We start from the raw sequence: 13,740 nt of genomic DNA on the forward strand, positions 1-13,740 counted from the left end.
TTGATAGCTGTTTTTGGGACCGTTAAATGTTCTTTATAATGGCGCATCACTGGGGGAGTAAAAGCGACTGTTCAGCTGTTACAACTGTAGGCTACAATGATTGCAATACAAAAATATGCGCATGTTAGTTTAGTTAGTTTTGTGATTTTTTGCACTTTTGCCTCATGTGTTTTCAGGTTTGAGGGCTTTTTTTGGCAAGATTGACCTTGGTAGACTCTGCATATGTCATTTCTCCGTATGGAAAATAAAGTCAATTTTCGACACACGTCTGTTATTAGTTCAATAAGAAGTGTTGCTTGTTAAAACATGTGACTAGTGAAACTCAAATGATTTTAGAAATATTTAGCCAAAGCCAAAAGTGTTAGAGAGAAGGAGGCGCCGGTGCAGCTCAGATGTCTTATTAATTTTCTTTATTCTTTAGTAAAAGGTGCAGAACATTATTCAACTTTAAAGACAGAATACGCACGCAGGCACAACTAGGCTACTTGTTGTTTTCTTTTACTCGGCTATCTATATATGGTTATCAGCACACAATGTTGGGCTAATTCACTAGTTATGGATATCACAAGTTTAAACAACGAAAACAGAAAGGATGGAGACAGCAAAGCTAGAGGAGTTATTCCAGATGGGCAAGAACAAGGTAGGCAATTGGTGTGCTTGTCAGAGCGTTAGATTACAGCTGTTTTAAAGCCAGGCGATCACGATGCGCTAGAACAAAACTAAAGGTAACTATAGGGCTGTATCAATTTGTCCAAATTAATAGGTCATCGTAGACGTTGTTGTTGTATTATTGCATGTGGATATTGTTGTGCTATGTAGGTAGTGTTAATTTCGTCAGACGAGACGAGAGGAAATATGTTAGATCAACAACCTTTTTTTTTCATGACTAAGACAAGGCGATGACAGAGGCGGCAGTAGTCCTGAAACACTGACTAAGACTATCTTAAGATGAATTATTGTTGACTAAAAAAAGGCGAGACTAAAATGTTTGCATGAAATAAGAACTAAGATAAAATCTCTCTTCATTTCCCGTCTACAAAATGAGAAGACAGAATATCTAGCTGTTACGTTTTCAAAATATTCGAATGAGTTCATACGCAACAGCTTTTCCTGTAGGCTAGTCCACGTGCTGTTGCTGCAACCCTGTGGCTGCAACCCCTAAAACTACATGGAACAAGAACACTGGAGATTTCTGCCAGAGTTACCAACTAACTACCTAAGCTTTATGCCACAATGCTACATACCCAGAAGTTGAAGCTTCTCTCATACAAATTAACATCCACCAGAATGTCCATATTAAAAATGTTCATCATGTAATGTCAACTATTTAACTAGTTAGACTGATGATGCAAAGTTTGCTAGCAAGTAAGCTAATATGGAAAGTTCGCTGTAAAAGTTAGCTATGGCTAAGATGGAGAGTCTGTTTGGGGAATGTGTTGTGTTTTAGCATATCGCCATCTAAAGGAGTAAAACATTAATACTTTGGTCTCGACAGTGTTTCTCAAACTTTTTCAGTTTCAGGACCACTTAACTAACCCTAGCTAAAAAAAAAAAAAAAAAAAAAGATTAGACCTACTTCAACAGTAGCCTATAATTAGTCTACACTATAGGCCTACTCACTGAACCACCTTGCTTATTGTCTTTGCACTTTGCTTATTGTGTGGATTCATACTGTATGATTTAAACTGGCATATCTTACATAGACAGTGTTGCAGAACTGTTTTTACATACAAGTTGGTTCAATATTGCCAACAACTCATCTATATTATATTTTACCACGTCTGCTCACGGACCACTTGATAGCTTTGGACCACCAGTGATTCCGGACCACACTTTGAGAAACACTGGTCTCTGAATATGACAGTGGTCCAGTCAAATCTTTTACTGTCTATGGTCAAATCCCAGCCGAGCTATAACTGTAGCTCGACTTACCTGTGCATGTAAACATACTGACTGACAAAAAATCAGAATGAGTAATTATAACAGGCGAAAGTAGCCCTGTGGACACACAATATTGTTGGAAAAATTGAGATGTGTGAAACACTATTTGACTCAAATGGTAATCAGAAATAATTTGTTATAAAAAAAGACTAAAATGTGTTGACTAAAACTGACTAAGACTAAGATACCTTTAGTTTTCTTATGACTAAAACTAGACTAAAATGAAGACTTTTATTCGACTAAAACTTGACTAACAAAAAATGATATTTGAATGACTAAATATGACAGACTAAAAGGACATTTTAGGTCACAAGACTAAGACTAAATTAAAAATAGGTGACAAAATTAACACTATTGTAGGCTACTTTTTTTTGCAATGCACGGACCTAAAACGGAAACGGACAAATATTGTACAGCGTGAATTTGTTTTTTGGGGGGGGTGGGGGTGGGTGGGAATTAATGCATTACCATAGCTCTCTCTCTCTCACTCACACACACACAGTACCTTTCTTAGCCACAGTTAATTTTAGTGGTGATATGTGTTATGGACATTGTTATGCACATTATTGACTGCAGTTTATTCTCATCAATGTCAGTCCACGAATGCATATTGATCAGTTGTTAACTAATACTGTAGGCCTAGAAGTTGCATTTGAAAATGTTACTGTTGTAGGCTGTTTGTTTTTATTTCAGCCACACTGTTTTAAAGTGGTTAGGACCATTACACACCAATTTTGAATAAGCCATACTGCAATACCGATTTCATGGTTGCACCATGCACATGTTAAGCCGATTATGTGGCCCTCAGTAACCTATAAATTCAATGATGTGGCTCTATGACAATGAGTTTGACACCCCTGCTCTAAAATATCTGTCCTGGCCTGGTTGCACAGGATTGTGGCCAAACGACAGAAGCGGAGAACCCTCCTTTGTCTACCAAAAGTGTTACTTTGTGCCCAGGCTCCCCACTGCTTGTGAAAGAAGGGGGTGGGAGGGGGCTTAACGATGAAAAAAAAGCTGAATGTCCCAAAAGCGGCAAAGTCATAATGGTAGGCTACAGGAAGTGGGGGAGGGTATGGGATGACCAGAGCAGTCTTAAGCTGTGCTATTCAGAAAGCATCTTATTGTCTTTCCAGGCGACACAGCTCGTTATAGCCTATCGAGTGCCTTAGCAGATAGGCTCTGCTCTTGGGGTTTGGCCTCACAGCAAACTCAACCCTCTTGTTGCTTGCAGTTTGTTAAATAAAGCCATGCAGATTACATTATTTATTTCTGATTAATTGTGTCTTTTGCAACATCTGCTTGTTAGGCTGGGCTACTGTCAATGTCCTGTACAGGTATATGTTCAACAATTGCTGGTGTAGGCCTACAGGCTATAATCAATTAGGGACTGTTCGTTATTTATTTAAGGGGCTATCGGAGGAGTTTTGGGAGCGTTAGTCAAAAAAAAGGCGTGACCCTCCCTCGCCAGCAAGACATTTTTCTATGACACTCCAAAGTGATTGAGAAAAAAACGCGATGACCCTCCCCAGTCCCAACAATTTAGGCTATTGATGCCTTCTGTCTACTGGGTCAATTTGGGAGCTTGCATGCTACGACTCCTTCCTTGAAATGCCTTGAAAAGGCTGTCGTTTGCACAATTTCACAAATAATCACTGGGACCGAAAACAAACCTGTCAACTTTTCCGGGGTTTATCGGCGATTTTAACTTTTTTCCTCGCCCGTCTTAGGAGGAGCTGCAGGGCCGGGCCGCAAGGGGTGCGAGGCCCTGTCCTAACTTGACAGATGCATGAACTTACGCGGCATTAAATCATGCGATAGCTTATTTTTACACATAACCAAGGCTACTGTCGGTGCATTTTAATAGTAGCCTAGTCTAATAAGCTACACCAGCTTGTCTTTAAGAGGGGAAATTGTATAGCCTAAAACATTAGCTGAGTATTTGGCCATATGGTGTTTATCATAGGCTACATCATGAAACCAAATAGTGTAACAAAGGCACTTTAACAGGGGAAATTAATTGGGCATGAATCATTGTGCTGAACGGTATTTGTCAATGCAGAAACACCACGACATTCAAACTGTTGATAAGATGTGCACTATGGAAATTGGTCTGTAGGCTAACAATGTACTTGTACAGGTAAATGTTCAGCAATTGCTGTACAGGCTATAATCAATTAGCTAAATCATTTGTCAAGCTGTTTAAATTGTGCTACATTCAAAGCTAAAAGGTGCTTTGATATATTTTTCGTTTGAACGTCGGCAAGCAGGCATGCTGCGGTTGCAATGAATGAGGATAATTGGTTTTATCTGCGGATTTATTTTTTGCATTATTTTGAATATGACTCGCTCCAGTCTCAACAGCACTTTCCACACGCATCTAAGTTCTAACACATATCCCTCTCACTTTTCTCTCTCCATCCCTGCACACGGTGATTTCTTAAAGGAGCTGCACCATCTAACAATTGCATCTACATTTTCATATTAGAATGTTTTGTCAAGTGTAAGTTTAAACTACCGTGATCAATTTAAGATCCCGATTACCCCCGCTGAAAGTCTCATGCTTTATCGTTACACTATCAAATCTATAAGTAACCGTGACAAATAGGGTATAAGATATATAAACTCACGCTATTGTATTATCATATATGTTTGGTAATGGCTCAGCTTTCTCTGATTGTTCTACTGACTTGGAAAATGCATCATGGAAGCAGTAAGTCAAGTCGTATCAAAAATAGTAGTGGCAGAACTCCAAAGTGACACCTTGTGGTTGTTTGTGTCAACTGCAGTTTGTGCCATTTCTGCTGAGTAAATGGGGTGCGTGATTCCTGAAGGAACCCGTCCAAACTTAACAGGGACCCACTGTAGGTTTTAGTAAAGCATGGGTTACTGTTCCATACAGTCTCGCAAGAAGATTTCTTCAAATGCGCTGCTGACTACTAAAATACTGATGCATTTTTTGAAGTTGCGCTGTGCGCTGTTAAAGGGAATGTTAAAGGGAACCAATTCTCATTGGTTTAAATGTTACGGCCAAAAACACACCCATGACTGTTTAAGAAACCTAGGAACGCCTTGTTGTGTCATCCACCCGACGTTTGATAACAAAAAAAACTCCCAATGTGGACTGGTCATTCCACTTAATTTAAATAAGCTTTTCGCCAGTGACCATGCATTTTAGACTGTAAAGATAGGGCCCAAAGTGTCCATTACTGACAAATTTGTGGATGCTTTTGAATGAAACGAATATCTGCACAAACCTGCACCAAAGCCAGCACCAAGGCCTGTGCCTAGCCCACTCGCTGCAGTCTTGTTACCAAAGAGGCTTCCTCCAGTTGGGTTGGCACCAAAACCTTGACACATTGAAACAGAGAGCATGTTGGTCAAAAAACAAACTATCCAGATCTTCGGGTTACTTTCAATTTCTCCATAAATTTGTGATTCTGTATGTGAATTTATACCACTGCCAGAACTTTGACAGTACTTGCAATGGTTTACAATTTTCTCATATTTATTTTTAACCTGTTAACAAAGAAGCACCTTATAGTGGCCCACCACCAGACCTGTTCTGAGTTTCAAGAGTTCCCTTTTGTTAACATATATATGTTCACATATTCTTAACTCATTGAGTGCCAAAAACGTAATATTACATTTTTAGCTTTTTTTTTTTTTAATTACGAAATTAAATTTTGGGAACTCTGTGATTAATGGAAATGAAATCGAAAACTCACTATCTGGACATTTTATCTGGACATTTTATCATAACTCGGTTGCCGCTTTGGGTCGAATCAGTGACGCATGCATGAACAAGTCTGCACTTTCAATTTTTATCAATGGCACTTAAAAATTGCACTTTCAGTTATTTTCACGGTCAGTTCGTGTGCCTGGTCAACATGCTATGTCATTTAAGCAATAAGCCCAGAGGCTTAGGTTACACTGATTTTAGAGCAGCTAAGGGGTTGTTAGGCACAACGCTAGTTGCTTCTATCAAATTCAAGGGTGCACAGAAAAAGCGGCCAGCCAAGATGTTTTAGCCCATTTGACATATTGGCTGCAATATGCAAAATATAGCTGTAGCGAACAGGCACAAAAGTAGCCTCCCGTAATACTCCCGTTTTCTTCAAAAGGTAGAGGCTTCCACGCATGCTTGTTTGTTTTACACCGAATATAAGATGAAGTGCAAAACGAAAGTATGCATACCATTTGCCTAGTGCCCCCATCAATGCAGATATTTCAAATAAATATAAATATCATTCAGTGTTTCCCACAGAACTATATTTGTGGTGGTAGGTTTGCAGAATTAACTTGAATACAACAGTTTTTAGCAAATTAGCGCAGCGTTATAGTTATGATGCTAACCAGATTTAACCACAATTTAGTACAACCTGGAAAATCATTGTGTGGTGGTCAATGTTGATATTGTGGTGGGCCGCCACAAATAAGTCAATGAATGGGAAACACTGTCATTGATTAGACTATGTTGGGTTTTGTGCAAGAGAAAATTCATGGTTTTAGTAGTAGTATTGGGCAGTATGCAGTCAGATGGGTCACCATGGGCATATTTGGATTAGCTACAGGTGGATTCACAATTAAATAATTTGGCCTAGGGACCTACATTTGGCAGGATGGTCTACTTAATGTACAGGCTAAATGCAAATATGGCAATGCATTATATTATTTTACATTAACAAAAAAAAGAAAAAAAGAACGGACTGAAAATAAAAGTGGGCACTGATGTTCTTTAAAATCTTGTTTCCTGTAAATGTTGTCATTCTTAATCTTCGCAATTGGTGCACTGGCATGTTTAACTGTTAGCTGCAGTGTAAAGTTACATTATGTGTAAGTTAAGTACAGAACTGACTGTGCCCCTAGATTTGTCTGAGTGCTCCTAAATTGCTCCTGGAAAAAAAATGTGTAGAGCCCTGTATGTTGATCGGTGTTACACACCCTTCTGCTAGAAAAGTCAGAAAAGACAATAGACTTACCAAAATTAGCAGTGTTTGTGTTATTGCCCAATGTAAGTGTAGGCTTGTTTCCAAACAGTCCAGGTCCAAAGGACGAGGCACTTGTAGTGGTTGTCCCAAAACCACCAGGTTTGTTACCGAACAAATTCTGTGACAAAACAAAACACGCACACATAAAGAACACTAATATTAAGCTACAACTCAAGCATTCAGATCAGATGTGCACTTTAAATCTTACCTGTGCGCCAACGCTACCAAAGCCAGTGTTGGTCTGGCCAAAGAGCCCTGAACTTGCACCAAACCCTGTAGCTGTGCTGGTGTTTGCAGTGTTCCCAAACAGGCCTCCAGCCTGAGACACAGCTGTGTTACCAAACAAGCCCTATAAGAGAAATCAACAGAGAATTATGTGCATCTCACAAACTTTATTATATATCTAACAATGCATTTCCACAAGCAAATACGGTTTCATTGCTCAGCAGTGGTAGATGATCACTAACTAGATGTACCGCATAGCGCATAACATTGTCTCCATATTTTACTCCATCCCCAACTCTTGAAACTTTTGTGTATGCTTGTTTGGCATGCCTGAGTGTGTGTGTGCGGCTGCACAGAAAGTAGCCTACTGGTGCTGAAAAGGTGAATAGATTGTAGAATAGCAAAAGAAGATGTAGCATTGTTATAAAACCTTTAAAATCTCTAAACAATCACAAGTAGGGCAGTTCATCACAGTTCATCCATTGCAACTGGATTGATGAAAGGTCACTTACACCTGTAGGCTACATTGTATTTGGGAAAAGCAAAAGGTATCAGCATAATGTTATTTATTTATTTTTAATGTATTTATAAACAAAAACATCTGTCAGTTCCATGCAGTTTTCAACAGCTATCAAAAACAAAGGTCATTTTTGGATGGATGGATTTTTTGTGAATGTTTCTTCTTCTACATAAGATTTTAGCCATCTTTAGTTCATGTAATACTTTATTGTCAATGCACAAATTAAGTAACAGTAGTCTGAAACGAAATGCTGTTTTACATCTAACCAGTGGTGCAAATAACTGGCATGTCCAAATGGGCCTTGATGAAAAGAGTCACTAGACTGTTCATACACATTTTAACGGGCCAAAGTTGAAGAGCTTTAGTCCGTTATTGTTCGTGCAAATATAGGCTGATTAATGTTCCCTTGCATTGTGTAACTGAGGTCCATGGCTAGTCTGGCTTTCATCAGACCAAGCTCAATCTTTTAAGAAATCAAAAAATAAATAGCGGGCAGATCAGGCTGGGTTCACCCAGCCTAGTCCATAGGCACCCGATATTGTTTAATTTTCCGATTGAGATATACACGCTCTGGCTATTCTAAATGCAAAAATGCATCAGGGAGTTATGACAAAACTGTAACTAACAAACTAGATCCTAATAGAAAGCTGTTAGCTTCCCTAAGCTACAGGTAGGATTATAAGGTAGGCCTATTTACAACATAAATTGTCAATAGGCTATGCTGGCGACTCAAAAAATCTCCTTTGGAAACCAATGGCTTACGCCTTACAGTATCAAGCGGACTTAAACTGCCATATCGTGGCGAAAAGTTGTAATAAAATTCACGCAGCTCCATGAGTCAAGGAAAGCCTTGAATGAAGTAGCCACTTCTAAATGGGACCCACTACACAGTAGGTTAAGGCGTGTTGCTAAAGCAGCCATAATGAAATGAAGGTGTCATTGTTTGGATACTTCACACACACACGTGCTTTTTAATTTCACAGACTACAACAACCAAGCTGGAATCAAAGCACATCGATTCCCCTCTCACACCCTGCACGAAATTAAAACAAAATAAACAGGGCCTCGGTCTCACGACGTATAGGCAAAACTGTATCAGACCGATTGTAACGTTGGTAAATCTTCCATTGCACAGAATGATTTTGTAGCACGTGCAATAAATGACAGTCGAAAGATACAAACAGTGCTGCTATCAATTTGCTTGGTATAACTGCATTTATAGTTTTCTACAAATGCAATCAATCAAATTGGCCTCCATCACTCAACCAACGCTAACGGTAACATTACCTAGGTCCTTATTGATATTACAAGATTAACGTACCTGCAGTAAAAACCAAGCATGTCCGATAAACATCCTCAGATTTATTTCGGCTTCAAGAAGAAATGGGAATTACACTTCATGTGAACATCATCCTATCCTTATTAGATGTTCACTGCGGTAAATTACAGTCCTTGTAGGAAGCGTCCATTGTTTTTCCAACCCACTTTTAACTTCCAACAAAATTATGTCTCACTGCAACGATGCGCCATCTAGTGGACAAACGACTACTTATCGCCAATACTGAAAATGCAGCCATGATGATGATAAATATTTATTTTGGCTTTCTTTTAATCCTACTGAATTTGTAATTATGTATCGGCCGTTCTAATACCGATAGTATGTGGGTGCCTGTGTGTGTGTGCATGTGTGCACCGCCATCTACAGGCCAATGAGTGTACAGTCACTAAATGTACACATAACCTAATTTTTTTTAGACCCCCATGGATGAAATTCTGAGAAACTTGGCATACCCCCAGAGAATGCCAGGTCAATCATACACATACAATTTGGTGCAGTTCTGAACATCTTAACTGAAGATAGGGGCGATTAAAGCAGAATAATATTGCATTTTCATTTTTTACCATGTGCAAATCACAAATGAGTGATTATGGGGAAATGGTGATGTGGGTCCTTGAGACCAACATACCATAAAAAGATTCTTCCCTCATTGCCACGGTTCAGGTAGGCGAAAACAGGGGAATTTTTCGTAAAAAGTCTAGTGGGGGGCATACATACCAAATTTCATGTGCCCCGGTGGTTGGTGTCCCGGTATCGTTGACCAAAAAATTCAGGAAGTAGATGTGGGGAAAAATTCTTGAATTGTGTGCATGTGTGCGTGTACAAGTTTATGTTTATGTGTGTGGGTGTGTGTGTTGTGTGTGTGTGTGTGTGTGTGTGTTTGTGTGTGCTTGTGTGTTAGCCTGCATATGTCTATGTGTGTTTCATGCATGTGCATGCATGCGTGTGTATCTGTTTATGCACATACATATGTCTACTGTGTGAGTATGTGTCATACTGAAAATTATGATTACTCAAAGCGAAAACCGATGGTAAATGTATCTGTGTGCCGTCTTTGTGTATCTGTTTATGCATATGTGTGCACATGGAATGGGTTAACATGACCCCCTGGAGGCAAACATAACGGAAAAAAAATTGGTCATCCTAGGCCCTCATATTCACGGTTCTCAAGATATTCACAGAAAACTGTGTCTGCCCTACCCTCCTTTCAGGGGTCCAGTACAGCGGGGGCTACAGATCAAAAACAAAAAACCGATGGTTCCATGCTATCCATGTCCAGCAGGGGGTTACATGCCCACCAAGTTTCGTGTATCCCGGTCTTTCAGTGTCCCGGGAATCCTTGACGGAAATTTGGACATGCGAAAAAAAGAAAAAAAAAAAAATCTGACTAAACATATATGACCGCCACGGCGGTCATAATTATAACTACACAGATCACCATGAGAATGAAATCAGTGCACATGAAATGTGGAATTGTGTTGCCGCTCACAATGCAATTTAACAATGAGTAACTTGCAATTTAACAAGGAGTCAGGTTATTATGGCCCGTCCAGTTTCTATTCACATATTATGTATTGTATTGATGTAGCCTATTTAAAACATTAACTTTCTTCCCAGTGTTTCCTCTTCATTTTGTAACGGTGGCCACTGCTTCAGAATTAGGGCAGACTATTGAGAGTATTGTCTGGTAATAATTTAGGAACTAAAGACAGGCCCATCTTCTGTCTGACTCACGTTACCTCATGAATTAAACCACGTCACTGCTTGAACATACAGTGGGCATCGCTTTCAAATGACCACTTCATTCGCCAATTACGCGGCGTGAAGCTGCGTGAAGCTTTAGTACCACTTTCAGCCACTGTGCCGCTCTACCACCTTCGCTCTGCCTCGCGGTCCCTTCTGAAAAAGCAGGATCTACCATTAAACATAATTGTTGCCGAGAGTAATCCCAGCCTACGAATTCAATAACAAAATAAAATCATGCATAATTAAACATTACCTCGATTTAGGCTACTTGGGTATGGCTTAAGGCTTGACTACACGGTGGTAACGAAAATCGAAAAATCGTAAAAAATATCTTAATTTGCTGTCTACATTATTGTCAGTGCAACTCATAAATCAAAACAGTGGTGTGATAATTGAGCCAGTAGAGAAATAACTGTTCAGAATTAATCTGTAGCCTTGGGTAGGCTTCTGCTGAAAACAATGTTGTTGCCGATTTAATACTATCTGGCGGCGTTTTTAACAGGCTACTTAATAGAGGCTTAGACAACTATGACCCACGTTTTGGTTTCGTAAATTAATTTGCCCTACTTCTTGACTGCAATGTAGTCAATTGACTACTTGACATGTCATTTTTATTTTTCTGTACAATAAACAAATACATCTGCTTTATGCCGCAGAATTACATTCATATTTGGAACATACATAGTCAATGCATCGTTCCACTACGTTAGTGTTTCCCAAAACCATAGTAGCAACTTAACGAGCGTTAACCACTATCGTAAAGTTGTGTAGTTACCACCATCCCAAAATCAACTTGGAGGAAGGTGAGGTGATGGTTCAATTCTAATTGGTTGACCATATAGAAACTGAAATAGGTCAACTGTCAAACTATACTCTCTACATTCTAGTCTCACAATTATCTGTGTTGAAGTACAAAATATCTTGTGAAAGCACATTCAAGCGATACTGCACCATTTGGGGAAATACACTCATTTTCCACCTCCCCTTGAGTTAAACAATTGAGTTTTACCCTTTCCCAGTTCATCCAGCTGTTCTCTGAGTCTGACAGTAGCACTTTTAGCTCCAGCTTATTGAATCAGATTAGACCGTTAGCATCTCTGCTATAAGCTAACAGTCTAATCTGATTCAATGAGCTGGAGCTAAAAGTGTTACTGTCAGACTCAGAGAACAGCTGGATGAACTGGGGAAAGTAAAACTCAATTGTTTAACTCACGGGGATGTGGAAAATGAGTATTTCCCCAAATGGTGGAATATCCCTTTAAGTGCAAATGTCCAAGTTCTACATTTTCAGTGGTTGCTTACCATACTGCTGGTGTTGGGCTGTCCCAAAGTATTGGTATTGCCAAAAGAAAACCCCGTAGTTTGTGTTGTTGTAGCTTGGCCAAAGGGCTTGAAGAGACTGGCAGTTTGTTGGGGAGGTGGCTGCTGACCAAAAAGACTGCCTGATGCTGTACCAAAACCACCTGTACCTGCCAAGAGTGCATAATGACACACTATTACAAAGTAAATCATCAAAGTACATGTTAATCAGAACAATTAAATCATTATTGAGCTTTAGGGACATATCACAAATGAGATTTCTGTTTGTGCACAAAAAAGGTGGAAAATGAATACTAACTAGTTCCAAATGTGGTCTTATTCTGTCCGAAGGAGAAGCCTGTATTGTTTGCCGAGGAGCCAAACAGCCCAGCAGCTGTGCTGGGTGTAGCAGCAGCGGCAGTCCCAAACAGACCTCCAGTACCAGCTGTCATAGGGTTGGAGGGACCCTTCCTACCCGCCTGGTAATCTTCCAGTCTGAGTTCCTACAATAAACATGGCAATATATATATATATTTTCTTTTTAAACAGCATGCTAAGATTCCCTTTTAGGCCAGTGGAAACACAAAAAAAACCCTAGCTAACTCTCCACTTGAACAATAATTTCCAAACGATTGTAATATTACGTAATACGGGGGGGTTCGAACCCCGACCAGTAGGAAGAGGCTGAAGTGCCCTTGAGCAAAGCCCTAAAAAAGTGGGCTAATGGGAATAATAAAAATAAGATTCGGAACTTAAGAACATTAGTGTAATGCATTCAGCATGCACACTAATTAAGGTTTTTGTGGCAAATGCACCAATTTCTAAAAATATTCTTGTGTAATTTGTTTTGCACTGAATAGCCATGACACTTTTAAATGATTGCTTGCCGCTCATTGAAAGGTTCTGATGTTGGACAACTGTAAAACTTTTGGATATATCTTGATTGAACTGTGTCTGATGGACTGTTAAACATTTGAGTTGGAGTGGACATTTTGGTGTTTCTTTGTGTAAACACAGATAATTAATATGTTACTTCTAAAATGGTGACACTGTTTTTCCCAAACACTTTTTTGAATAAAATTAGGGCATCACAGTGCATGTTTTCATAGGTGCATTATTATGCTATTTTAATTGCATTTGTAATCACAATTGTAATTTCAATCTACTGTGCTTTTGTTAGCACACATTTTGTCATTTATACTGACAAATGTTACCCTTGTCCCTGCCTTTACTCCAGTCCAGATAGTCACGTAATCATTATATGCTCCAAGATCGGATCATTATATGCTCCAAGATCTACCTCCTACTGCTGCAATCATGGAGATAAACAACAGTTCTGAATGATGCGGGGAGAAAAAAAAAAATGCCAAAGAATTTTTTTATTTTACACGGTCACTTGTTCTGTTCAGTCGACATGGAATTAAAATATCGTAGACTTTTGAAATCAGACCTGAGTGAAATTCATACTCAAGAGACATTCTTTTTAGTGCTGCCACTAACAGCTAATTTTCTAATGAATAATTTTTTGAATAATCAACTAATCTAAATGACTATTTAAAAAAAAAAAAATCAAGTGTTATTTTGTTGAGTCCATTTTATTTTGAACTAAACAAAACATAAAATGTTACCTGTGCCAAACAATTTCACCTTAACCTTCACATCAATATAAGCCTACTTTT

General features: G+C 39.1%; 1 protein-coding gene across 2 annotated transcripts in view; it reads right to left on the bottom strand.

Annotated features, from left to right (window-relative positions):
* Positions 1 to 13,740, bottom strand: part of nup98 (nucleoporin 98 and 96 precursor) — a 101,783-nt gene that overhangs the window by 50,371 nt on the left and 37,672 nt on the right. For both annotated transcript variants that reach the window (XM_048229241.1, XM_048229240.1), the window contains 5 exons: positions 12,381 to 12,564; positions 12,065 to 12,231; positions 7,141 to 7,281; positions 6,924 to 7,050; positions 5,199 to 5,291 (listed from right to left, as the gene is read on the bottom strand). In XM_048229241.1, the coding sequence (XP_048085198.1) occupies positions 5,199 to 5,291; positions 6,924 to 7,050; positions 7,141 to 7,281; positions 12,065 to 12,231; positions 12,381 to 12,564 (712 nt within the window). The remainder of the gene's footprint in view (positions 1 to 5,198; positions 5,292 to 6,923; positions 7,051 to 7,140; positions 7,282 to 12,064; positions 12,232 to 12,380; positions 12,565 to 13,740) is intronic.

This window comes from Alosa alosa, chromosome 20 (genome assembly GCF_017589495.1).
Source record: "Alosa alosa isolate M-15738 ecotype Scorff River chromosome 20, AALO_Geno_1.1, whole genome shotgun sequence".
NCBI lineage: Eukaryota > Metazoa > Chordata > Actinopteri > Clupeiformes > Clupeidae > Alosa > Alosa alosa.